The sequence below is a fragment of the Phocoena phocoena genome, chromosome 2 (genome assembly GCF_963924675.1).
Source record: "Phocoena phocoena chromosome 2, mPhoPho1.1, whole genome shotgun sequence".
In the NCBI taxonomy this organism is placed as follows: Eukaryota; Metazoa; Chordata; class Mammalia; order Artiodactyla; family Phocoenidae; genus Phocoena; species Phocoena phocoena.
The window spans coordinates 140,942,339-140,970,237 of NC_089220.1; the positions used below are offsets into that span (position 1 = coordinate 140,942,339).

The window sequence follows — 27,899 nt, forward strand, 5'->3', positions numbered from 1 at the left end:
TTGTCTCCAGTCCAATCTATTTGAATATAAGGACTTGTCGTAAGCTGCTTTCAAAGAAGAGACCCACATTTAGGCTTAGGAATGAGCACAGGGGAGACAGCAAGGTTAGAATCCAAGTTCATTGTATAAAAACATTTTTATCGGTTATGTCTGAATGACTGCATGTTGTTTTAATCAGCTGCAAACTGTTTAGTTGAATTTGCATAACTCAAATAAATGATAGTTTAATTCTACCAGGATTTGAGTGAGGTGGAAATAGAGCAGAAAAACCTGAATCTATCAATGTGTGGGAAAAATGAAGAAAAAGCAATTAATTAGTTGGGCTTAATTTTTTTCTGGGATTGGGGAATAGCAGAAAACAAGCCCTGAAGTAGAAAGACATGAACTAGCCCCTGTTCAGTAGCATTTCTAAAATATTTGGGACATTTTACTAACTTGGGGCATAGCTGTGCCCAACTCATGGTTACGCTCCTTCCAGGAGACTTCCTAACTGACAGAAAAGATGCTGACTGGGTGCAATCTTTCCAAATCACAAACTGTTATTATTATTATTATTTTTTGGCTGTGTTGGGTCTTCACTGCACGCGGGCTTTCTCCAGCTGTGGCGAGCAGGGGGCTACCTTTTGTTGCACTGCGCGGGCTTCTCATTGTGGTGGCTTCTCTTGTTGCGGAGCACGGGCTCTAGGCACGCAGTCTTAGTAGTTGTGGCTCACGGGCTCTAGAGCGCGGGCTCAGTAGTTGTGGCGCACGGGCTTAGTTGCTCCATGGCATGTGGGATTTTCCCGGACCAGGGCTCAAACCCGTGTCCTTTCATTGACAGGTGGTTTCTCAACCACTGTGCCACCAGGGAAGCCCACCAACTGTTACCTTGCATTTAGATTCATTAAGCGTTGGTTGCCATGAAGCAAACATATGCAAGAGTTCAAATCTCTTAAAGATTGAAGTTATAAAAGTAATAGATTACTATTCCCTCAATATCTTGACATGCTAGAGGACAGTGTTTTAAAAGCTGGACTTGTCATGTTCTTCTGGAGACTAAGAAATTAGAGTCCTTGAAGTCAAGCTGACTCTGCTTTTAGCCTCCTAAATGAAAAGGTAGATGGAACAGGTCTTGTTTGCAAACTGAATTCAAGACCTACTTATCTACCAACAGCAGTTATACACTTTCTATTGTCTTACTATAGAAAATAGGAGTAGTGAATTTATAGATGAGTCAGGGTGAAGAAAGACATAGTGAACCCATGAGAATCTTACTCTAATTGATAGGAAGGTTAGAGAAGTTGATAGTGATAGAAGTGATAGAAGTGATAGAAGTTGGAGAAGTTGGTTAGGAAAGTGGAGGAGAGGACCTTTCCTGTAGTACAGTCTTCATAGGGTCCAGGAAGTCTTTTTTTTTTTTTAATTAATTAATTAACTTTTGGCTGCATTGAGTCTTCATTGCTGCATGCAGGCTTTCTCTAGTTGCGGTGAGTGGGGGCTACTCTGTTGTGGTGCATGGGCTTCTCATTGCGGTGGGTTCTCTTGTTGAGAAGCACAGGCTCTAGGTGCGCAAGCTTCAGTAATGGTGGCACGCGGGCTCAGTAGTTGCGCACGGGCTCAGTTGCTCCACGGCACGTGGGATCTTCCCAGACCAGGGCTCGAACCCTTGTCCCCTGCATTGGCAGGCGGATTCTTAACCACTGTGCCACCAGGGTAGCCCCAGGTAGTCTTCTGGTAGCTAAACCTTGGATAGAGACCAGCCTAGTCTCATTTACAGAATGCCACATCATGGTGAATTGTGCTGGGGGCAGCTGCCACTGTGTGAGCCACGTAAGATTTTAACACATTTTGGAGGATGAGAAGGGCAAATTGATGACCAAGCACATGCTTCAGAAATTACTTTATTGCATGTGTACAAGTGATTGCATATTGTTTGAATAAGCAGGAAGTCAATTATTAAACATACACTTTTCCAAATAAAAGGCAATTTAATTTTACCAGAAACCAGTGTCATTTTGTATCCAAGTCTCTAACCAGCTTTACAATCTCATCTAATAAAGGTGCCTTAAATTCTGAGGATTTTGAATTATTAAACCCGTGTTACTTTACACCAGGATTCTGTGGTGGTTTTACATATTCTCTTTCCCCTTTGTTAAGGTGGCGAAACCAAAGATTATGTTAATAACTTGCTCAAGAGTTATAAAGTGATATAGGTAAAGCTAAGAAAAGAACAGATTTTGGTATCTTTTGCCCAGTATGAGGGATTGTGGCTACAATGGTCTGATTTTTAAAAAAAAATATTTTTCTGTTTTGTTTTTTAACAGATTTATCAGCAGGTTGCAGGTGAACATGGCCGTGAGGTAAATCCTGCCCCTTATTGAAATTTAGTTCCAGCAGATTGTTCTTGGCATTTTAAGGAACTAGAATATGTTACAAAAAACAAAAGTTTTGTTTTGTTTTTTTTTCTAGACTTTTTTTTTCTTGTGGAAGATGAGAAACATGTTTAAATAAAGGTTCTTTATGCTGAATAATTGTGATGCTTGAAGTTGGTCATCTGCCTTATTTAGATTAAGTGGATTTAAAAAATCAAAGCTATTTCTACACCATTTTTTTCTTGATCAAATAAAATTTTATTAGAACCTTATAGGTGCCTAGTTTTTATCCATGTTATATTACATGTGAAATAAAGCCTATTAGAATCCTGAATTCAAACTTTATCTGTGATGTCCTACTTCCTACTCAGTAGTTTCTTTTTTAGTAGCTGATAACATTTTTGATAATACACACATATATTTTAATTGTTTGTAACTTGACCCATCTCTGTGCTTGCTTTGGTTGTATCTTCCTTATATAAGGGTAATGATCCAGGTTGGCAGGGCAGAGGGGTGTGTGTGTGTGTTTGTAACGAGCTTTAAGATTTTCAAGTTGAGTTGTGAATTCAAGAATCTGAACTTCTGTTTATACCAATAGGCAGAGTTTTGAGATAGGAGACGAGGTGCTCCTTGTGTCAGACTTTGAGTGTACTGGGAAACATGAAAGTGAAAATCTTTAAGGTGAAAGATTTTTCAGTTAACATAAAACTTTAAGAGATGAGATCAGGGGCATATATGTTTAGAGAAGCATCTACAGGGCACGATACTAAATTGTCCCTGAGAATTGCTTTACAGGTGGAGTCATTTACTCTGCATCTTGACTGGTAAGCATGAAAATGCTGTGTGTGCAGAGCTTTAAGTGGCAACTGGAAACTTGAACTGGAGAACCAGAAATGCAGCCAAGGGAGCTGGGCATCGAGGTCACAAAATGGCATGAGACCAGTGAGGCAGGATGCCCAAAGGTGCTGGCTAGAGACCACCTCTCCTACCAGGGCTCAGCTTTGCACTTGGTGGACTGATGTTTTCTCTTAAAAGATTGTTGTGCATTTGCTATATGTCATACACTGTTATGCATTCTCATGTTTGTCATTAAATCTCCCATCCTATAAGACAAATATTATTTTTCTCTTTGTTTAAAGAGAAACAGAGCTCAGGGAGATAATGTGACTTTTCAGTGGTCGCAGAGTCGCTACAAAATAGCAGTCAAACTCAGGTCTTCTGATTTCAAATCTGGTTCTCTTTACATTATAGGACAGTTCCTAGAGTCAGTTGCAACTGTTGTCTATTTTTTACCAGACCTTAGCTCCCCTACCCCAAACGTGCACATAGTGAAAGCAACACATTTATTATTATTTATGTGTAGGCTGTTGTGTGACACCAGGAAGCATGTAGTAGTAGGTAATGTTGCATTTTTACCAGTCTTGCCATCTAGCCACAGTTGCCCCTCTCTTCCTTCATACTGCCCCCCCTCAGGTTTGTCCGTCTCCTGCCATAGGTCTTCTGCTATAGTTTGAACAAGCCCTGCCAGCCCTCACATGGAGAGCAGTGAGAGGCCGAAGAGCAGTGGCTGGATGAAACAAGTACTTGGTGTGCACGTGTTAGCCCTTGGGGATTGAGTGATGAACAAGACAGATACTGTCCTGCCTTCATGGAATTAGGTGTTACAAAGATCGTTTCAAAATTAAAGAGGGTAAGTACCATGAAGTAGAGGAGCAGGTTTTTAGAAACAGTTTTCGGTGGGAGAAACCTCACCAGAGTGCCACTGACTACTGGGAAAACAGGAGAGGAGAAGGCGGCTGAGCACGGCACGTGGCTACCCTGGTTCTCTTTGTGGGTGGCCTCCTGCCTTCTTACGCCTGTTCTTGGCTGACTAATGAAATGTCACAAGTGCTGGGGCGCCTGGAGCCACTAACACTTATGTATCTCTTCCCTCCTTCTCCCCCAAGCTCTGTAGGCCTTGGGGACTCAGATACTTTGCATATGCACAGATAGACCAATACAGTTTGACAACCTGAAAGACCTTTGAGTTCATTTAGTCTGCGCCGTCATTTTACAGCCAGAACTGACTAACCTAGCATCACACAGGTGGCAGCACACAGGATCCAAGTCAGGTGAAATGAATGCCCCCACAACAGTCTGGCAGATAAACAACATGAACCATAAATGATGAGCTGGGTGCATGGTGCTTGAATGCCAAGTTCAGGCAGCTGAGGCGTGAGTGGCTGGGAGAGGGGTAGGTACAGAAAAGAGACAGGAAGCTGGGCATCAGAATGGTCTAATAGAAAGTGACGTGCTTTGGCATTGAAATGCCATTGTGTATCTTTAGACATCCAGGCTTTTCCAAAGAAAAACAGGGTTGCACAAATAGGTGAAGCTGACAACTGAACGTGTACAGATGCTGAGAAATGTCCACGTTGAAAAACGACAATTTTGAATTTTCATAGTCTAATAGAATTCCAATCTTCCTTGGGGAAACCGTTATCCTTATATCTGGAGTCATCTTGTTGTGTAGAAATTCATACTTATGCCTAAAGATTAAACGTTGATATAACAAAGCTTCAGAAATTCTGTAGATGGGCTGTTTACAGAACATTTTCAATTTTCAAATACTCCTATAATTATATCATTTTCTTTTATTAAATGACTATCAAAGTAACAGGCCATTTCTCAAACTATATATCTCTTTTCTAAAACGTGTCCTAAGAAACTTATATTTCAAAACTCTGTTTCTGAGCAGCCACTTAACCGCAGAAACTTAACATACAGTATCATAAACTCATATTGCATCAAAATTTGTATAGAAATACGTTTAAAAATGTGGATTTCAAGGTTCAGATGTGTAAATCCCTTGTAATAAAGACATTTGAAACAGGAAATCTCATGATCTTTCATGTAATAAATTGGGCCTTTTGGTATAATCTGTGCACAAGTACTCTGAGGCATCCCTTTCCTAAACTTTCAAACTAAAGGGGGCACCTGGGGGCCTGTCACCACTCAGTATTGTATAGCACCAGCACCCTCTCATGAAGGGAGGGTACTTCTTTGTGCTTTGAAAATGGCCGAAACCAAAGGCGGCCACAGGAATTTCCTAGCTCTGCTCCCTGTGGATGTTTGAAGTTCTGTGTGCCAGCATGCTGGTCCACATGGCTGGGGTGAACGCTTAGAATATGATCCAGATGTGTCGGAACAAACCAGCCTCTTTCCATCCCAGTGCACCTTGTTTTTTTCTTAACTGAGCAGTCAACAGAAACTGAATGAGCCCTTCCCTCTACTTTCCCTCTCACCACCAATAGAGTCTAAGACTATGAACCAAAAGATACGAGTCCTCCACTGTTAAGAGACACACACAAATACCACCACCCACCCGCCTTCCCCGGACATCTTTCCAAGGTGGGACTACAAACTTCTGCTCTAGCACTGGGCTTTTCACCCTTCCTTTCTCACTCTGTCTTGTGTTCCTACCCTTCTGTCTTTTAACCTCACCTCTCCCACTCCACACAGACTCCTCCTCATCCTGTATGTGCCTTCAGTTGTTCCCTGCCCCTTGTTCTTAACCGACTAGGAGAGGAGACTGATTTTTTTAGTCTTACTTCAGGCAGAATATCCAAAAACAGTATGTGGCTCAGTGAACGGGATTTCTTTCATTCCTCAAGCTGGGCTTAATAGAGCTGATTTTAGTCTTAATATCTTACAGGAGGAAAGTTGCTCTTCTCACCTTTGCTTAGGCATGACAACATTTAACTAACCACGATGGAGGCTCCTGGGCACAAAACATTGGATGAAACAATAGGATTCAGCAGGTCGAGGATCAGAGGCCCCATAGTACCCACGGTACTGGGAAAATGGTGTGGTAAAAATTTTTGCAATTTTTGAGATGGAGAGTGGTTGCACCCATGGCCTTCTAAGTCTGAAATGTCTACTAGCCTGGGCCTCATGGATTTTCCCAGCTGTATGGAACTACTCCAGTAGAGGATAGAATGCTTAGCGACAGAAGCAAACCGGAATTAACCATAACCATTAAGCCTCTGCCCACATCTACTAAAAAAGATGGAATCGGGGCTTCAGATCAAACCATTTAGTAACAATGAAGTTGAACATAAATGCAAAACCAATCACTTAGTGGTGAAGAATGCTGTCTTTGGAGCCAGACTGCCTGGGTTTGAATCCAAGCTCTGAATCCATGCTGGTTGGATTATTGAACTGCTGTGGGGCATAGCTTTCTTATCTTTAAAATGGGATAATACAATTGTGGGAAGTAAACGAGATAGTATGTGTAAGAGTGTAGAACAGTGCTTAGCGTAGAATAAGTACTCCATGAATTTTAGCTATTTTATTGGAAGTACCCAGAGCTGCTTTCTCTTTCCATCTGGACTTTAGGGAAGGGGGCTGGAAATGAGTCCTGAAATATCTTAGCATATTTTAGAAAACATAACGTGGGCCTTAGTAACTACTAGTGGAAACCTCTCGCTCTGTTCTTTTCAAAGCATCTTTTAATCTTGGGTATCCAGATTTCACCTTACCTTGATGATGCAAATGTGTGCCTCATGCACCAGGAGAGGCGGTTTGCTCCCAAGTCTTCCTGTTTAGGGACATCTTCAAAGGCCACACCCACCGTGTAATCTAAACACTCGTCCACCTCCACCTCCCAGTAATGGCGCCCTCGGACTGGAATTAGGTTTCCCATGACAGCAACACACCTGGTTTTAGAAAGTAGAAGCATCTGTGATTTGGGGTGACCCAAGCCTGGCTGTGCAGTTGAGTGACACCAACTGCTGGGGTCAGTCAGTAGGTGGTCTAGAAGTGTGGAGTCAGGTGTTTGAACACCCACTTGTAAAGCAGCACGGCCCTAACTATCAAAGCTCACTTGACTGACGCTGAAGATTAGAAGAGGATTATTACACTGCTGGTTATAGGTGAGGAGGAGACAAGCCAATAGAAAAGGTTCTGTTTGCTTTTTACAGTGATTGGGCTTTTATAGTAACAAAAAGGTTTGGTTCACTTGTTCATGAAGAAAGATTCTTGGATTGAGGACTTCCCTGGTGGTCCAGAGGTTAAGACTGCGCTTCCACTGCAGGGGGTGTGGGTTCGATCCCTGATTGGAGAACTAAGATTCCACATGCCACAAGGCGTGGCCAAAAAAAAATAAGAAAGGGACTGAAACCTAACAGAACACAGCATGGTCGATGGAACCATATGCTTGAGGTTCACTAGCTGGCCAGCACTTGCTTCTGGTCTCCTTGTTCCCCATCTGCCTCTCCCCCTCCCTCCCTCCCTCCCTCCCTCCCTCCCTCCCTCCCTCCCCAGTTCACACTTCTTTTTTTTTTTTTTTGCGGTACTCGGGCCTCTCACTGTTGTGGCCTCTCCCATTGCGGAGCACAGGCTCCGGACGTGCAGGCTCAGTGGCCATGGCTCACGGGCCTAGCCGCTCCGTGGCATGTGGGATCTTCCCGGACCGGGACACAAACCCATGTCTCCTGCATTAGCAGGCGGATTCCTAACCACTGCGCCAGTAGGGAGGCCCAGGGACTATCTTTGTCTCTTTACCCCCAGCACACAGCACATTGTTTCATGGGTCAACAGATGTACTGGTAACAGGATATTAAAATGGGACTCTAACTCAGCTTGGCTGGAACCCCAAAAGCCAAGACCGGAACAGTAGGTGGTAAGTACTCCCATATTACAGTATGAGATGCTGGACCACCTACACAGGACTTTCAAAAGACATGGCCAAAAACTGGTTTTGCAACTTTTAGTGCAACACCAAAGGGTTGAAGCTGAAGATGCTTGAGGCTGTGTCTACCCAGAGAGCTGTCTTATAATCCACACAAAGAGTGAAGTAGCAGTGGCCTGGTCAAAGGTGTGCGTTTTCAGAGGACCACATATGAAGGAGACCCACCATAGAAATGCTGTAGATTAGAGGCTGCCCAACTCATGAATTATTGAAAAAAAGCCAATACGATCTTTAAGATTTGATCAGTTGCATTCTGTTTTTTTAACGCAGGTAAGGACTTTATTGCTTCCTAATCCTCTCTGCCCCCCAACCCTGGGTTGAGTGGGCAGAGGCAGGAAAGGGTAAAGTTGTGTTCCACTGTACTGTGTGCTGTTCTGCTGTCACACGCTAACACTTACATATAGTAAGTATGTAACACACATGCAGTAAGAAGGCCAGCAGGGAGCGAGTGTCAGAGGAAGTGTCGGCTGCAGGACAGTCCAGGACCCAGGCAGGGAGGCTGGATGCAGTTTTCCATCGGTGGCCCCTCTGGCCCCCCTAAGAGAGTCCTTTCCTTCCTTCTAAGATCCTCCTGACTCTAAGACCAACCCACCGAGAATTCTTTTCATCCTGATTACCAGGAAGCTAAGGGCTGTGTTTAATGTTTAATCTTGGAAACAGAAATTAAGCTGTGTTCTTTTTTTTTTGCATCTATCGCTGTGATTTTTCTATTTCAATAGGGCATATTTGACCCGTTTTTTTTTTGTTGTTAGATTTTTTTTGATGTGGACCATTTTTAAAGTCTATATTGAATTTGTTACAATATTTTTTCTGTTTTCTTTATTTCTTTTGGTTTTGTTTTGGTCACGAGGCATGTGGGATCTTAGCTCCCCAATCAGGGATCGAACACGCACCCCCTGCATTGTAAAGTGAAGTCTTAACCACTGGACCGCCAGGGAAGTCCCTTGCCCCCTATTTTAAGTCTTCTTTAAGCATTTGGAAAGAAATGAGTTACAAATGCATCATTTTGATCTTGAGTACTAAGCTCTGGAGATAGCGCAGATCCAGACAGACAAGGCGCATCTTTGATGGACGGCCCTCTCTCAGGTCGTGCACTAGCACGACCACCATTCCCTCCACCCGCTTTGGGCTGGTTTTTCACCAGGGCTTTTGTTAGATAGTATCACAGTGTGGGACAGAGAGCTCTGGGCCAAGCACTGGGGGACCTGGGTCCTTGCTGCTCTCTCACGGCCTGACGGTGTGACCCTCCAGCCCTGGGAGCCCAGGACTCCACCTCAGAGGCCATAACACGTCTCCTCTGCTGGCACCAGCCAGACCCCCTACTCCCCTCTCCCCAGCCTCCGCTCCCCACCATCCCCTCCCCCTCACTCATTTCTTGGAGTGAGCCTGAAGCCCCCTTCAAGGCTGCATGTGTCATAATCCAACTTTACCCGAATAACAGCATGTATTAGGCTGGTTCACAGACTGTTCAGGTGGGTGAGGGGCTGATACAGTACCTGGTAAAGCGGGTGTCACTGGGGAGCGGCTCCCTGGCGGGGGCTTTCCTCTCACTTCGTACCACTGTAAGCCCATCTTCAGAAACGGTCAGCCAGGGATGGCAGGTGTGCTCGTTCAGGCGAAAGTAGCTGCCTGCGAGGGGAGGAAGCACACAGACACACACAACCCCCCAACAGCCAGTCACTCCTCTGCTTTCTCCACTTTGTGCTCTGTGCGGGCCGAGGCTTCACCACGCGTGGCCGGCTCAGCTTCCTGCACGATACACGTGAGCCTGGACTTTGCGTGGTAGTGACCCTCATGCTAATAATGGTGGCGGTTAACATGTGTTGGGGGTTACTGTGAGTCTAGTACTGAGCTAAGCGGTAACTCTTATCTCATTCACTCCTTACGAGTACCCAGGGGTTAGTATTTCCATCTTGTAGAGAAGAAAACTGAGGTGCAGGGTGGTTGAGAAGTCAGCTGGCAGGTGACAGAACTCAAATTCGAACCCCAAGCCCCTCTGATTCCAGTGGCTGCGCCCTTAAATGGGAGGCTGTAAATACTTGCTGGTGAACAGGAATTTCTAACCTACTTGCCAAGAGGAATAGCAATTGAGGAAATTCTTAACGATCAATTTGACAAAGGTTAGCAAAATTCCACATTCAACTTTCAATTAGGGCAGCCGAGAAGGAAGGAGATTGTAACCCTCTCCAAATCATGGTTAAAACAAAGCACATCAAAAAAAAAAAAAAAAAGGTACCGAATGGGTTTAATAAGAAATTAGTTTTTTTAAAAATCCTTTGTTTAGGGACATAGTAACTCATTCTCCATCATTGTCTCTTAGTCAAGCTCCTCAGTTCCCATTCTGTCATGTTCATTGCTTCAAATTCTACTTCAGGCCTCGCCATCAAGCTGTTCACTTTTTTTTTTTTCTTTTTTGGCTGCATTGGGTCTTGGTTGCTGTGCACGGGCTTTCTCTAGTTGCAACGAGCGGGGGTTACTCTTCATTGTGGTGCGCGGGCTTCTCATTGCGGTGGCTTGTCTTGTTACAGAGCACAGGGTCTAGGCGCGTGGGCTTCAGTAGTTGTGGCTCACGGGCTCTAGAGCGCATGCTCAGTAGTTGTGGTGCACGGGCTTAGTTGCTCCGTGGCATGTGGGATCTTGCCAGATCAGGGATCGAACCTGTGTCCCCTGCATTGGCGGGCAGATTCATAACCACTGCACCACCAGGGAAGCCCCAAGCTGTCCACATTAATTTCCACAATTCGATGCTCCTGGAAATTTCATTTGCTATCTGAGCGGACGGACCAGGGGGAGGCAGGTTCCCACCTTGCAGCTGACAGGCATGGCCCTTACTGCCTGCTCTCTTAGGCCCAAACAAGGATCGTTTTTTGAACGGATAGATATGTCTTTTGCCGATTCATGTTTATTCAAGTTTTTTGTAAATACACTCTTAACAAATTATTTGAACAAAGGAATTCAGAGACAATAATAACCAAGGGCTGACTGTACCTTTTGCTCTGTTCTCTTTTATCGAAACAGCCAGAATTTGACATTTCAAAACACCAAGTCAGCACAAGAAATTAGAAATGCCAATCAACCAAAGGAAAGTTCCATCACAATATAAAAGAAAAACCTGAGTCCCAATCCCAGCCCTAACCCCTACTGCCTTCGGCAGCCACGTAACTTGCTTTTCACATTTCTGTGGAAGGAACATAAGTGGGGACTAATCGCATACCTTTCTTCCTGGTATTGGAAATGAGGACAAAATGACCCTACATCCCTCAGTGAAAGATCCCAGCCAAAGGAATGGTGTCCCCTGAGCCCTGGGCCCAGACTCCCTCCTTCTGCTTCTTACCTGCCTGTCACCCAGTCTGCAGCTGGCCTGAGCTGGGCTTGCTCTGTGAGGTGTGGGAAGAGCCACCTGGCTTTAGCGCACCTTAGCAAAGCTTAGAACCCAGAGCCGTGGCAGTGCTGGGATAGCAGGAGATGCATGGAATGTTTCTAGTGATATCTCTCCTGACTTAGGACTTGAACATGAGATGTGACGATTCCATGACGTGCTGATGACAAGTGCAGGCAGGGGGTGGGAGCTGGACGTGGACGTGGGCACCCACTAAGGCATCCAGAGCTACGTTGGGCCTGTGGGTAAGGAGATGTTTGGGCCGATAGCAGGGAGATAATCCATGGCCCATGGCTCTTCCTGGGAATTTCATAAAGACCATGTCCCAGGGGTGGTGTTCAGCCTATGTGAAACGTGGTTTCTGGGCCACCCAGGTCCAGTGTGACAAGCCTCTAGTCCACCTGAAGGTCATGGAGAAAAACCCTGAGTTCTAATGCTTGCTCAGCCACCCCATTGCTGTATGACTTGGGCCTTCGGTCTCCCCTTCTGTAAAATGGGACCCCAGGGCTTTGATCACCCCTGAGCCCCTTCCCAGCCTGATTTGCCATGTGTTCATATCAGTGAACATTTATCAATTTAACAGTGAAGTCATAGCAGCCCTGGGTCTGCTACAAGGGGGTCACTTTGGGCCCAGAGAGTATGCGGCGGGGGTCACAGACCTGTGGTGTGGACTGTAGCAGGCTCGCTCCTTGCGCTGGGGCCCCCCACGTTGAGGGCTCGCACGTAGATGGTGTAGCTCTGCCGGGGCTGTAGCTGCACCAGGCACTCGCAGGTGGGAATGCCCACAACAGACCTGGGCAAGGAGGCAGCTGAAGTCACCCTGGGGCCGGGGCAGCCAGGCCCAAGCACCAGGCCTCCCTTTCAAAGCAGGGATTTTTAACTCCCCCTGCCACCACCCCTGTTCTCTGACCTCCAGCAGCGGTGCAGGCAGGAGTGTTGACCCCCTCAATGCTCCCTCCCACTCAGGTCCACTTTCCTCATTTCTTTGTATTCCTTCTGTCTGTGGCTCTCTCCCCTCCAAGCTCCCGACCCTGTGTCCCAGGCACCTTGTCTAACGCTGCATGGCAGGGGCATGCATGCAGTTGAATCCAGTGTGCCTCAGTCTGTCTGGTAGGGCCACAACCTCTCTGAGGGCAGGGGTCAAGTACCACTTACATAAGCACAGCGCTGGGCCGCTAGCAGGCTCTCAGTCTGCGTTTATGAACAAATGATCTGGCTAGAGCTGAAAGGCCCACAGAAGCCCACTGCTATTAACCTCTTTGAGGGCAGCTACCTACTGGGAATAATCCAATTTATGTAAGTGGTACAATACAGGATTACAAGCCCATGGTTGCCACTGTCTGTACTCCTGCAGCTGCCAACCCCATTTCAGTTCAGTAGGAAAGAGAAGCCTTCAGGGTGATGCCCATTTACAGATACAACACCCACACCTGGCGAGGCCGGGATGTCCAGGTCACTCTGAGGCTACAGCTCTGGGCAGAGGGGCACTTTTACATATTCATTCCATAAGTATTTTTTATTTTATTTATTTATTTGGTTACTCTGGGTCTTAGTTGCGGCAGGCGGGCTCCTTAGTTGCAGCTCGCTGGCTCCTTAGTTGCGGCTCAAGGTCTCCTTAGTTGTGGCATGCAAACTCTGAATTGCAGCATGCAAGTGGGATCTAGTTCCCTGACCAGGGGTCGAACCCTGGCCCCTGCATTGGGAGTACAGAGTCTTAACCACTGCGCCACCAGGGAAGTCCCTTCATTCAATAAGTGTTAACTAAACACCTTAGGTTTCAGAGACTGTATAGGGAGGCCCTAGGGAAAATTAATGTAGTCCCTGCCCTCATAGAACTTACAGTCTAGAAGAGAGGCATTTCTCAAGCCATCACTGGAAGAAACATAAGATGGTAACCATGACAAGTTGACGGTGTACTATAGAAGGTATAGTAGGGGAGAGGTGACTTTTGAGGTGAACTCTGAAGAATGACGAGGTAATTGGATAAAAAGAGAGTAGAAGAGTCTCCTACATAGAAGAAGCATGTGCAAAGGTCCTGTGGTGGGAAGAAGCATGGAAAGTAGGAGGAACTAAAATATGACTAATGTGGTTGGGGCCAGAGAGGGAGGGAGAGCTGGTGTGGTTAACCTGGAGAGACAGGAAGGGGCCAGAGCCTGTGAAGGAATTTTGTCTTTTCTCCAGAGCAACAGGATGCCATGATTAGGTTTATACTAGGCGAGTCAGCACCATCCCAGATCACCTAGGTCACTGACCAGCCTTCTGATGACCCCAATCATAATGGGCTGGTCCCAGGTATCAGGTGCCCTTAAAGTATCAGCACAAGTTGCAAAGGAAATCCAAACCATTCAGGTGGCCAGACCACTGGACTCACTGCCCTGCTTCTGAGGATCCCCAGAAGTAGATCAGCAGCCAAGGTCAGCAGCCCTGATGTTCTTGTGGACATATGGATTCTACCTGGGGCAAATGAGTGGGTGGGATAGATGGCCACGGCCCAAACCCTGAATTTAGCATGGAAGAATCTGTTGACACCAAACCCCTCTCTTCCATTTCTCCAGAGCTCAGTAGGTACACAGCAGGGCAGCCCCTGGGACTTGGTGGCTGGTACTGGGCTGCCTGGTTCATTCCCCTTCCACAAGCTTCTGCACTGCCTGGTTGTAACCCAGAGGTACATCCATGTTTCCTCCACTGTACACAGCTGTAGATTCGTAGGATCTGCAGGCCATTGTGGTCACTGAGTACAGCCTTCTTTTATCTGTGAACCCCTCCAGATCTCTGCCAACCGAAGGGGAATGTGAGCCTCCAGACAGCCTTCTACCATGGACATGATGTTCTTTGTACATTGAAATCTAATCTCTTTTACTTCTGCCTCTCACAGTCCTCTCTACTTCTTAAATTCCAGCCAGATGGGTCTCCTGGTTCCTCCAGTACAGGAAGCTCACGCCTGCCCAGGGGCCAGGTGCTGCCTCCATCCACTGTCTCAGGCCTCAGCCCTTCCCACGCACCAGGTCTCAGTTCAGACGTCTACTCTTCCAAAGTAAGCCCCCACCTCCACTGCATTCCCTATTTCATTGAGTTTCTTTTCCGTTCATAGCACTGTGTATTTTAAGCATTTGTTTTCTTGGTTTTGATTTATTTCCCCCCACTCGACTGTTAGCTCTGGAAGGGTGGGGAATTTGTCTGTCTGGTTCACCAACGCCCAGGCACCACCTATGCGCTCAATACTTGTTGAATGAATGATGGTAAACCTTGGTTGTGCTAAGAAACCAAACCTGAGGTTTACCATTTATTCACTCATCCATCATTCACCTTCAGTGGTAGCGTTCCAGCTATTTCTCACAAAATTAAGGTTCCTGTGTGTCACAAATTCTGACCTTCTCTCCAGACTCCACACATTTCCTAAGCTGTGTCTCTGTGTCAAGGCCTGTTGTGCCCAGCCAACGCCCCTCATGACTCACTCAGTTACGCCCGAGGCTCCTGGCACTTCTGCCTGGGTCAACTCCACCGTGTATGAGTCCACAGGATTCAGGTTCCCAGACTCCCAGCAGATCAGCGCAGCCTCTTCACAGCTCCTTATCTCTTTGCTTTTCATAATGGGAGGACAAGGCGCTAAATGCAGGGGAAAGGGAGAGATGAGCAAACCTGTTCACATCCAGCCCTGTGGTCCAGAGCATGGGCAGACATCGCAAGCACTCTCTTCCTACAAGAGATTCAGTGCAATAGAAAGCTATAGACTGAACATTTGTGTCCCCATCCAAATTCATATGTTGAAACCTATTCCCCATTGTGATGGTATCTGGAGTCTTTGAGAAGTGATTAGGTCATGAGGGTCAAAGGGGTTTATTATACAAGAAAACCCAATGAGCTCCCTTGCCCCTTTCTGCCATGTGAGGACACAGCAAAAAAGACAGTTGACTCTGAACCAGGAAGGGTCCTCACCAGACACTGAATCTGCTGGCACCTTGATCTTGGACTTCCCAGCCTCCAGACCCATGAGAAATAAATTTCTGTTGTTTATAAGCCACCCAATCTGTAGGATTCTGTTATAACAGCGCAAATGGACTGAGACACCAGGGAATCACTTTCAGATGTTCCTGGAAGGGAGGATGGTTACAAGGTTCAAATGGTACTGTGTCCAAGAGCAGTACTTTTTGATATTTTGAGACCAACTGTGAGAAAATGTCCCTGCCATATCAGGCATATAGATTTGGTGTATTAAATGAAAGAAAAAAATGGAAAGGTATTCCTGCCCTTCCAAGTGAAATCAAGAGCCCTGCCACGTCAAGGAAGCCGTGACTCTTGTGTCCCCTTCATTGAAGGTCCTGCTACAGAAACAAATGGCCCCCTTACCTGTCATGTACACTGCACACTCACTGGCGGGGCTGAGGCCAGCCCTGTTCTGAGCTGTGACCAAAAATTCATACTGGGTATTTGGCACAAGGTTTGTCACTGAGCAATATGTTTCTTTGACCGTCATCGTAAACTCTGGGGAAAAAATAAAGACAAGTATTCAACCTTAAAATAGGCCAACTGGCTCCAAGTCCATTGCGCTGTAATCTATTTCCCCTGTAATGAATACAGAACTGGCCACCAATTCCTCCCATCTGTGTATGCATGCCCCTCGGCAGCGTGACTCGGCTGATCCTTCCATTGAGAGGTCTGGTCTTTCCCACTATGCCTTGAAGCTGGGCTTAACCATGTGACTTGCTTTGGCCAATGGGACTATAGCAAACATGGCACAAACAGAGATTTGGGAGGTGCTGGTGCACAGGGGCCTTGTCTTCTTCCTGCCAGGAATGCTTCCACTTCCATGGGAACAACCTTCAGCCAGCCTCCTGGAGGATGAGATCACATGGACAGAGGCCTCAGCCGTTGCAGCTGAGGCCCTAGACATATAAGCAAGGCCATCCTAGCCCATCCAGCCCTACCAAGCTGACCCAGGCCAGAAGAACTGTCCAGCCAATTCATAGAATTATAATAAATCATAAATGCCATTTTATTTTATTTTTAAATTTTATTTATTTATTTTGGCTGCGCCGGGTCTTAGCTGCAGCACACAGGATCTTCATTGTGGCACACGGGCTTCTTAGTTGTGGCATGCAAACTCTTGGATAAATGTCATTTTAAAAATTGAAGTACCTTTGATTTACAATGTTAGTTTCAGGTATACAACATAACGATTCAATACTTTTATAGATCATACTCCAGTTAAAGTTATTATAAAATGTTGGATATATTCCCTGTGCTGTGCAATAAAGCCTTGTAGCTTATTTATTTTATACATAGGAGTTTGTACCTCTGAATTTCCTACCCCTGTTCTGCCCCTCCCAACAAATGAATGAATATAAATATTTGTCATTTTTAGCCAATATGTTGTGTACATGTGTGTGTTTGGGGGTGTTGTTACACAGCAAAAGCTAACTTGATACACGTCCAAACATCCCCAGACTCTTGAAAGGCAGTAATAAGTCATTAATCCACTCTCTGATATCAGTTCCTTTATAACAAAGTGATCCATTAAAGATCTTTATTGATCCCCAGGACAAAGCCCCAACACAATGGCCGCTTCTGCAGAGGGTACCAACAGGGTTGATTTGTGGCAAAAACTGACTGATCGATCAGATCTGACTTTTTGGTCCACAATCTCCCTTTTCAAATCTCCCCTTCCCCCCCCCACCTCCGCAACGCCCTCTTTAGTCCTTATTCTGACCACCCTCACTCTTCCTCATCATTGCTTAAACTTACTTTTCTCAAGGATTCCCCTTCCTTCCAAATCCCTGGGCAGATAAACCATCCTCCCCTTCGGCACATAGAACCCTCCACCTGCACAACCCGGTACAAGGAGAAGAGCTCTGGGCAGGGAGCCTGCGGACTTGATTCTCATCCTGGTTCTGCCGTAACTCACGGTGTCCCCACAGACAGCTCATTTCTCTAGGTCCCAGATTCTTCATCCATAAAATGGAAATCTCTAAATCCCTTTCCAGCAATCTCACTCTGACCCCATGCACACAGAACAGGCCCTGCCAGGCTGGCCCTAATCCCTAATTCCTTCAGATGCTCAACTGGGGCTCCTCTGCTCTCTCTCTCTCTTTTTTTTTTTTTTTTGGCTGCACCACGCAGCCTGTGGGATCTTAGTTCCCCGACCAGGGATCGAACCCATGCCCCCCTGCATTGGGAGCATGGAGTCTTAACCACTGGACCGCCAGGGAAGTCCCCTCCTCTGCTCTCTTGACTCTCCCTTCTCAATAGGAGACTGGCTTATCTATTATGGGGGGTAGGCAGGTATCTCAGCCCTAACCCCAGGCCTGCCAGCTCCATTTCCCTGGGAAGAGAATGGGCCAAGAACTGCCCACAGTGGAGGCTGGGGGCCATTCCCAGCAGCTGGCTCCATCTAGGAATGTGGATCAGATCAGGAGCAGCCCTCCCAGGCTGCAGAACCCCCCCTCAGCCCCCATGGGGGTCTGCGGACTAACCGTCCAGATTCTCCCAACACAGGGTTGCTCTGAGGAGAGCCAGCCTGCGCTCACATGCCAGGACCTGCTAGAACCCAGCCAGTCCAGCTGGGCCTCCAAGGAGGGGTGTCCCCACCCATCTTGCACACAGTGCAGCCAGAGACTTATCCCAAGGACAACTCTGACCCGACAGCGATAGATACAGTCCATATACCTTAGCCTGGCCTTGTGATCCTCCCCAGTCAGGCCCCAACTTGCCTTCCTATTCCTTTCTGCCATGCTCACCTGCCTGCATCCCATCCTCTGTGTAGTTCCCAGATCGTGACAGCTCCAAGGAGCCAGGTGTGCAGGTTCATCCCATCTTTACCTTCCCAACCTCCAGGAAGGCAGGGCCCTGGCCTCTGAGGGGCCTTAGCTGTTCTGGAGCGTTGTTCTGTTCCTGACAGAGCCTCACCTGCTCGGTCCTTCCCAGGCGAGCTGTCCTGCACTGGCCAGTAGGAAAGCTGATAGCTCTCCACGGTGTCATCGGAGTATAAGCTCCAGCACACTCGGACTGAGGAACCTGTGGCTGAGTTGGGGGCCTGTGGGTTTATCACTGGAGCAGAAGGAGCTAGAGAAGGAAAACAGAGAAAAACAAAACAAAGGAGGAGCCTTAAGTAGAGGTATGAATTGGGAATGGCCCCTTTTACAGGACAACCAATCCCTCAATGCATCCTTGGGCTTTGGAGATGGAAGAGGCAGCCCAGAGTGGACAGGGATGGGAAGGCCAAACCCCCCAACCGTGAGGCTGAAGCAACCAGTATGTCCATTCCTGCTTTGACCAATCCACACAAGCTAGAGGAGGTGGGGTTGGTGACAGCAATTCAGGCTGGGGTATGGTTTGTAAGTCCTGACCTAGGGATGGGTCCTCTGACCCTTTGACGCCATCCAAAGAGGCAGGACAGCCAGGACCACAGCACTACTGCCCTCAGCCCTGGAGTGAACAGATGAGTGAAAGAAGCCTTAACAGGGATGCCTTGCTTTTTCTGGGGGACCCATCCAACACCCGTCTCCTTCATTATGATGAGAGAAGATTGGGTTTGGCCAAATTGTGCTTTTCAGAACCAACTTCTTTAGAGTCCATCTACTGAGTTAATTCTTTTCTTCTCTGTAGGTTAATATTTCTGCCTCCCCAAGCCCCACACAGGCTCACCCACAACCAAGAAACACTCCTTGTTTTTCTTCCATAATTCTCCAATGGCAGCACCTCCCTCCATCCCAAGCTTTCAAGAACATCCTTATTTTCAAATTCTGAAATTGTTCAGTCCAGGTAAGACTTAAAAGAATGAACTCAGCCTTTCCTTGCTGGTTAGGGGCTGGAAGACCCTAACATGACAAAGGTGAGAAGAGAAAGAACATGTATCCCCACGTGATGGAGTTCAGGATGCACAGAAGATGCCTTCTATACCCTGCAGAGAACAGCCCCATCTGGGGATGCAGTAAGAAGAGGGATGACTCCAGATGAAAGCAGGAGGGTGATGGTCTGCATGGGACCTGGACACAGGAGGATGAGGAAAAATCTCCATGTTTCTCAAGCGCTGACTTGGGCGATAGTGCCTTTCCTTCCAAAAGACTGGGCCTGATTACTTGGGCAACACCATCCCTAGACCATCCAAAGGACTTCATAGCTCAGTGAAATCTCCCCTTGACCCAGTAAGTCTAAGAATGGCCTCCAAGATTTATAATTAAGGACATTCATTGCAGTATGGTTTATAATGGTGAAAAACCTAGAAACGTCTCGGCATCCAACAGTTGAGGATTAAGTAAACAGATTAAGGTATGTAGCCATCAGAGTGATGTTGCAGAAGAATTTATCAGTGCGAGAAAACATTTGTCACAATTGTTTTGCTAAAAAAAGAAAGCAGATTACAAAACAATAATTCCATTTTTATTTTTTAAAAATCTGTATAAAGGAAAAACCAAAATGATATACAAAACATTGTTCAGAATGTTGCTGGGTGTTGGTGAGAAAGGAAAGGTGCGCAATCAGTAAAAGCTAAACTGTAGTATCATTCTTAAAAATAAGTTATCACAATAAGATTTTTAAGAGCTACCTGGCACCATGTGACGTGCTGTACATACATTACCTTATTTATTTCCTACCATGTCCCCATGAGTCATGATTATGTCCATTTTACAGACAAGGAAACCAAGGCTCAAAGAGGTTAGGTAAGTTGTCCAGGGTCACACAGCTAGGAAGTAGCAGGGCTGGGATTCTCACCAGCTCCATAGGATTCCAAAGCCCATCTCTTAACCCTATGCTAAAAACAGCCACCTGGGAGGAACATAAATACAACAGTCGAGGAAATAAAATTTGGGATACTTGCTTGGAGTAAATTAGAGTTTCTGGGGCCAGATGTTGGCACCCTGGAGAGTGAGGGTGGGTATTTACCCCAGGAAGGTCAGCCTCTGTTTTCACCCTTACAAGTCATAAAGACAAAACCATGAAGCTTCTGCAGCTGGTGGGGGGAAAATGCCTGTTTCTAAATCTTTATGATTTTTTTTTTAGCCATCAAAGTTTCTAACTCAAAGCTCAGGGAAACCGGTGTGAAGTATGCACACAAGTGAGATACGCACCTGGGATGGTGTTAATGGAGCCCATAAGCTCCTCCACGTCAGAGAAGTCCAAGGTCTGGTCTTCAAATTCAGGCTGCGCCGAGATTTCCACATCTGTTTTTGTTTTCAGGAATTTTCCGAGTCTGTGAGTATAAAAAGACATACTAATGAGAATGGAGGGGCATTCTCCTCAGGGGTCACTAGTGATAAGCAACGAGGGCCTCTTAGATGAACTTCTATTTCCTTATTTTAACATGCTGCGGGCTGCCTGCTGGCATCTGCTTCAGTGACTGACCTACGAGGTCACCCACGGGGATGGGCAGGTTGGTTTACGCCTTTGAGGAGAGGAGAAGGGGTGGGGTCATGTCAGAGGGTAGGGGGCAGGAGGATGTCCACCTATGAGCCCCAGATCCACACCTTCTGGAAGATCCTCCGATGGTGACCTGGGAGTTCCCACCCTACATCACCCCAGGCCCCAAAGACAGACAGCCTCTCTGGGGCTCCCTCTCCACGTGGTCAAGTGCCCTCAAGTCGATGACCGTGGACCGGGGCTCTGGGTCTCCTGCGCATGCTCCTGGCCGTCACAGGGTTTGTAAGTAGCAGAGACACAGTTTGTAACCATGTCTGTCTTTTGCCAAAACTCATGCTCTTAACCCTTATATTATTAAGCTTCAGTGTTCGTGTTGCTTTACAGACATTGTCTGATTTTATTCCCATAAAGCTATCCCTGTTTGTAGGTAAGGAAGGTGGGTCCTAGACTGGTTGGACTTGCCCAAGGTCATGAGGGTAGCAGGATTTAAACTCCAGTGTGACTCTATAACATGCATGCTTTCTGCAGCACACGGTCTGGGCCCTGGCCCCGCTGGGGGATGCTGGGGATGATCTCTGTTCCTCCTGCTGAAAGGAGGGACTCAGAGAGGAAATCTGACCCTGGGCTTGCAGGCTAGGCCTCATCATAAGCTCCCTTCCAGCTCTGAGATTCTAAGATTTGGTACTAGAGGGTCCTTGTGATCCCATACTGTCCTTCCAAAGCCAGTGCTATTTACTCGTAGGGGCAGACACAAAAGCTGAAACTGGGAGCATATAACCAAGTGGAACCGATAGCTAGTTGGATATCTAGAGGTAAAAGGAACAGAAAAAGAAAATACATGTCAGAACAAAAGTATTACCTGTCAGCCATAGCCACAGCATCCTAAGAAGGAGGAGAAAGAGAAAAAATATTGAATTGAATTTGGAAATAAATTTCTTTTTCAAACTATATAATAATATAAACATATGTTAAAACTTGGAAATGAGTAAAAGAGAAAAATCAGCCATGTCCCAAGCCCTAACAAAAATGACTCCTATGACACCTGTATAGTTTCTTCCCATTAACATTATGTGAGCACTTTCCAGGTTACAAATGGTCTTCTGGATCATCAATTTGAAAGACTGTGTAACAGTTCATTGAATAGACACTCCATCATTCACTCTACTGTTGGACATATTAGTTGTTTCCAATTTCTCACCATCATAAATAACAGAGAAGACGTCTTCATATATATCACTTTCTCCACATTCTGGATTATGTTAAGCTACAGTGATATTGAGGAACCATTGGTTCAAAAGGTCTGAGTAGTACTGAGGGCTCTGATGGTGCCTGCCCACCTGCTGTCCAGCTTGGGTCACGGCTCCCTGGCCACCCCAAGCACGGCAGGAAGCAGGCACTGTTGGGCTTGGAGGGACCAGTGTGGCATGGCCAATGTAAAGGCTGTATTTGGTAACTAGGAAGCTCTGGAGGCTGAGGCCCCCTCCCTCACATACTGGACCCCACTGCTGCCCCATATTCCTGTGGGACCTTGTAAAGAAAGGAGACCCCAGCTCTGAGCTTGAAATTCCCACATTCTGGCTACATGGGGACTTGGGGTCAAATTGAAGTGGATTTCAAGGGTATCAAGAGATGGATTTTTTTTTTTTTTTGCATGTCTGAGCCTATGAAGTGAGATGTATAGTGGCTGCACTTGTAACTGGGAGACAGGAGGTGCCTTTTTAGCCTGGAGATCTTTCTCCCCAGACCTCCAGGAGGCTGTCTGAGATGGCCAGAAAAGTTTCAGAGCACTTTTTTTTGTTTGTTTTGTTTTTGTTTGTTTTAATTTTTGGCTGTGGCATGTGGGATCTTAGTTCCCCAACCAGGGATCGAACCCGTGCCCCCTGCATTGGAAGGCGGAGTCTTAACCACTGGACCACCGGGGAAGTCCCCTCAGAGCACTGTTTTTGCCCCACTTCACGATGAGGGCACAGATCTCTGGGTAACCAGGACAGAGGAACAAAGACTCTGGTGTTAGCCAAGCAATGGTGGAGGGAAGGGTCAGCTGTGTATGAGCCTGCTCAGCCACTCATGGCAAAGCTGTGCAGAGAGACAAAGGATGTATCATCATGGTGATACATCCAGTGGAATCAAATGGATGCTGACAGTGAAAGTTGGTTCCAACATCTCCAGGCAGAGAGAGGACAATCTAACCTACTCTAATCATAATTGTCATTGCAGTTCATTATTTCACTTCATTACTGACCTTAATGAAATCAACTTTCTCTTCATGACACATCTCCTCTATTGTTTCCATCAGTTCTTTGCAGGTTTCAAGATTTTCTCCACAGCTGACCAGCTGTCCATACAAAGCTTCCAGCTTCTCTTTCTTTTTCTCCCCTAGAGCTTGTATTTTTTCTTCGTATTTTTGAGCAAGTGTTTCCAAGATCTCATTGTAATGTGACTCAAAGTTTTTTTCTTGTCTTCCAAAATTCTCCTGCAAGATATAGTTGATCTCAGCCATCATTTCACTGCATGTATGTTGACTACAGAGTTATTTGGGGCATGAAAATGTGTCTACCCAGAGATGTTTTAGTCCCTCCCTGTTGTCTTAACATCGCTTGCCAGGGTGCTGAGGTGGACAAAAGGGTAGCTAGGACCAGGAGTCTCCAGCTAGAACCCCAGCAATAATCTTAACAAGAATTACTGCTTTCTCTGCTGGCCGCATTTTGCAGTCCTCTTCCCCATACCCCACCCACTTCTGTTTTAGCCACCTGCCATCACCATGACAACCAACCAGGAAGATTACCAGTGATGAGTCAGCCTGCCACTGGAACTTTGGACCTTAACATGGAGATGTCTGCCTTGGGAGAATCCCACCTATCTTTCCCTCCTGAGCTCTCAACATCTCGTAACACTCACCTCCACTCCCTGATGCTTGGACTATACAAACATCAGGATCACCCAGATTCTCATATCAACTAAGAAAAAGGTGCAGGGGAAGGGGAACAAGCCGGGTGGTGCTGCCTAATAGATGAGAAAAGGCAGGAAGGCAGAGAGAGGGTTGTGCCAGTACTTAATCCTGGAACGCAGTGGGTAAGAAACATTAATTAAAGCATATCAAATCCTGATCCCCATAAATTAGATTGGAAGCCCAGGAGAGCTCTGTGGGTTCTGATTTATACCATCCTTATTAGATAACAGAGACATTTCCAAAGAAAAGGCTCTTATCAATCATTCAGGGAGTATTTACTGAGCACCTACTGTGTACACATTCTAAGACTTGCTCAGAATGGTGGAAGAGAGGGAAAAGCAGTAGGTGACCCCCACCAGTGTTGAGTGTAAAAGGAAGAGCTTAGAGTCCTCACTGAGGGTGAAGCTGCTCTGATCTGAGAGTGAGCTGGCAGTACAGAGGGTAGGGAGTTCTGTCCTGGCTGTTGTATACTTGCCCTCCTACCACCCACCACCCTATGCTTAGATGTGGAAGGGCTTCTTGTCCCTTCTCTGTGCCTTTCATAGGGAATTAGTGGAATAGCTGCCCTCCCTTTTAAGACTGGGGGTGGGGAGGAAAGTCTAACTTCACGGGAAGGGGACCCAGGGCTTAGTTCATTCCTATGAGTTGCTCCTGTTGGTACAATCTGAGGCTGCATTAATAGAAGGAGAGCATCCACATGAAGGGAGGGGACACAGGAAGTCCTCTGGTCCTTATGTCTGGGCTACCTCATCTGGATGGCTAGGTTGCATGCTGGCATCACAGCAGTGGACTTCACACCTACTAGGCACACCCAGGGGACCGTGACATGTTTGGTGACAGGCACAGAAACTTATTGATCTTGTGAGAAATAGGTAACAGCCGAGGAACACTTATCAATGACAGGATGGGTGTCTTGCAATGCCTTATCAGGCTGGCCCATGAAAGAGTCCTACCTTGTAGTAGGACCGGAGCTATAAAGACACCAAAGACCCAGCCCATGAGAGCTAATAGTTCAGTAAGGAATGCTGCCAGGTAATCATTTCCATAGCTGCATGCCCACTGTGCTACGGGAGGGCAGAAAGAGGGGTGAGGGAAGAGGAGCAGTACTGACACCATATGTTCCAAGAAAACAGATTCCCTAACTCATACCAGACACAGCTGATGGAAGCAATGTGTATCTGACTGGGTCATCAAGCGTGCTCTTACCTCCACCGTGATGAAAACCTCCTCCAAGTGACTTGCAAAATTTTCCATCTCAATAATCTGCTTTTCCAATTTGTACATGTTTTTGTGAATTTCATCCTATCAAACAAAGGATCCCAAGAAGACATTAATGCTATGTTTTCTCTCTCTCTCTCTTTTGTAGAAGGCATTTTAGATTTATTCCCTGCCTACATACTTGAGATTCAAATGCAACATCCAGAGAAAGGAGGACTAGGGCGATCTATTTACCTTGGCACTTTCCAGTGCTTTACCGAGCGGGGTCACCTCATGCTCCTTGTGCTCAACAAGAACCTTCCCCGACGCTCTTATTGGAGTTTTGCAAGTGACACAGAAGACATCGGCAGCTTCTTCCTCGTCCTCCTCCTCTGGGATAACGTAGCACTCATACTCCTCACTGGCATGGCCGTGGGTGTACCGATAGGCTTCCCGCAAGTCCCGGCACTGGCCTGCCGAGCCCCATGCCCCGAAGCCCAGGTCCTCAGCCTTCGCAGCCTCGCCACTAAGTCTCCAGTCTCTCTGCTCCCTCAGTGGCTCTCTCCCCATCATCATATAAGGAGGATACTCTGAAACCTCTATTCTGGGCGTGCTTTTGTCAATAAACTCATACCCTAATTCGTGATCATCTTCAAGTCCATATAGATGGACAAGTTCATCCACTTCCTCTCCAAGGTCTCTCTGAGCCTTCCCTATCATGGGCTGTCTTGGCTCATTGGTCATTTCGGCTTGAACTACTTCTCTTCTCATCTGAGTGTCTTCTTCTGGGAAGATCTGCAGTCTGTCTTCAGAGTCATACAGATCCACGTGATGAAAGTGAAAGTCCTTGGAAGCAGCGGGCCTGCCCAGCCCTGGTGCTTCTCCCACCTCCCCCTCCATCGTAGCTCTGGGCAGCACTTCTGCACAAGCAGGATTCTTCCTGGACAGTTCTTAGTGGACACCCTGGATCCTAGAACACAAAACCCCATTTATGAGAAGGTCGTTGCAGTAGATGGTCATTAGTTTGGGCTCAACTTATTCACAATTAAAAAAAAAAATCATCTGAGCAGCTCAGTTGTAGTTTCACTTTAAACAATCTGTAAAGAAAGGTTTGCTTTCTACAGGAGGATGGGCTTCCTAAGCTTAAAAGAGACGGGAGAAATTATGAAAAAAAACAAACACATAAATTGATTTGACTAACAAATGACCTGAAAAAACCTAAAAACCTAACAAATGACCTGAAAAAACCTAAAAATCTCAAAAGGCAAAATAATAGGAAGTGTTTCAGCCAATTATTATTAAACAAATTATATGAATTAATTGGAAAGAAAAATCTCAGTAGGTTACTGAGCAATGAGAATTTACAAAATAATTTCTTTTGCATATAATATTACCTGTACAAAAACATTTGGAAAATAGTTCATCCTTATGAGTAGCAGAGAACAAATAAGTCGATGCCATTTTGCCTTTTGATACCCAAGGCTGAGGTAAGGGTCCAGTGAAGTGAGTACTCTTACATGTTGTTGGTTAGAATATGCATGGCCCCACCTTTCTGGAAAACAACTGTGACAGCATGGATCAAGAGCCTTAAAAATGCTGGGCTTCCCTGGTGGCGCAGTGGTTGAGAATCTGCTTGCCGATGCAGGGGACAGAAGTTTGTGCCCCGGTCCGGGAAGATCCCACATGCCGTGGAGCAGCTGGGCCCGTGAGCCATGGCCGCTGAACCTGCACGTCTGGAGCCTGTGCTCCGCAACAGGAGAGGCCACAACAGTGAGAGGCCCGCGTACCGCAAAAAAAAAAAAAAAAAAATACAGTGGAAAAAATCATTTCTGTATAAAAATGTCCACCAAAACCTTTTTTTATAATAGCCAAAAAAAATTTTAAAGCGCTAATGATTAGGAGAATGGTTAAGTAAAGTAGGAAATGTACACCCTGTAGAATATAATGTAGCCTTTAAAATATTAGGGAGAGCAAATGATAGCTTGGAGAAAGACTTACTATATGATACTAAGTAAAATAAACAGAGTACTCATTATGTATAGACTATGAGGTCCACTATTTTAAAGGAGGTACACAAAATCTAGAAAGAGATAATAATAGTAGCAGTAAATACAATATTAGTAGTAGCTACTACATATTGAGCACTTACTGTATGCTTTTTCTGTGATATAATTGCTTTACAATGGTGTATTAGTTTCTGCTTTATAACAAAGTGAATCAGCTATACATATACATATATCCCCATATCTCCTCCCTCTTGCGTCTCCCTCCCACCCTCCCTATCCCACCCCTCTAGGTGGTCACAAGGCACTGAGTTGATCTCCCTGTGTTATGCAGCTGCTTCCCGCTAGCTATCTGTTTTACATTTGGTAGTGTATATATGCCCATGCCACTCTCTCACTTCGTCCCAGCTTACCCTTCCCCCTCCCTTTGTCCTCAAGTCCATTCTCTACATCTGTGTCTTTATTCTTGTCCTGCCCCTAGGTTCTTCAGAACCTTTTTTTTTTTTTAGATTCCATAAATATGTGTTAGCTTATGGTATTTGTTTTTCTCTTTCTGACTTACTTCACTCTGTATGACTGACTCTAGGTCCATCCACCTCACTACAAATAACTCAATTTCATTTCTTTTTATGGCTGAGTAATATTCCATTGTATATATGTGCCACATCTTCTTTATCCATTCATCTGTCGATGGACACTTAGGTTGCTTCCATGTCCTGACTATTGTAAATAGAGCTGCAGTGAACATTGTAGTACATGACTCTTTTTGAATTATGGTTTTCTCAGGGTATATGCCCAGTAGTGGGATTGCTGGGTCATATGGTAGTTCTATTTGTAGATTTTTAAGGAACCTCCATACTGTTCTCCATAGTGGCTGTATCAATTTGCATTCCCACCAACAGTGCAAGAGGGTTCCCTTTTCTCCACACCCTCT

At 46.1% G+C, this 27,899-nt stretch overlaps 1 protein-coding gene and 1 non-coding gene across 3 annotated transcripts; one reads left to right on the forward strand and one right to left on the reverse strand.

The window, feature by feature from the left end:
• The first annotated feature begins 1,028 nt into the window (after positions 1–1,028).
• LOC136119719 (small Cajal body-specific RNA 15) lies at positions 1,029–1,155 on the forward strand. Its single transcript, XR_010655680.1, has one exon. It is a non-coding gene; the product is annotated as a small Cajal body-specific RNA 15 (non-coding RNA).
• Positions 1,156–3,926: 2,771 nt separating this feature from the next.
• On the reverse strand, positions 3,927–25,862 carry FSD2 (fibronectin type III and SPRY domain containing 2). Of its 2 annotated transcripts, XM_065871969.1 has the most exons (12): positions 25,218–25,862; positions 24,972–25,067; positions 23,058–23,288; positions 21,675–21,697; positions 20,527–20,648; positions 18,365–18,520; positions 15,809–15,943; positions 14,917–15,067; positions 12,121–12,254; positions 9,579–9,711; positions 6,872–7,048; positions 3,927–4,879 (listed from the first exon to the last, which is right to left on the reverse strand). In XM_065871969.1, the coding sequence occupies exons 1-12, from the start codon at positions 25,860–25,862 to the stop codon at positions 4,627–4,629; spliced, it is 2,256 nt and encodes a 751-aa protein (XP_065728041.1). In that variant the 3' UTR covers positions 3,927–4,626. The 2 variants fall into 2 exon arrangements, with proteins under 2 accessions (XP_065728041.1, XP_065728043.1); XM_065871971.1 differs by lacking the exon at positions 15,809–15,943 and having other exon boundaries at positions 4,627–4,879.
• Between the last annotated feature and the right edge of the window lie 2,037 nt (positions 25,863–27,899).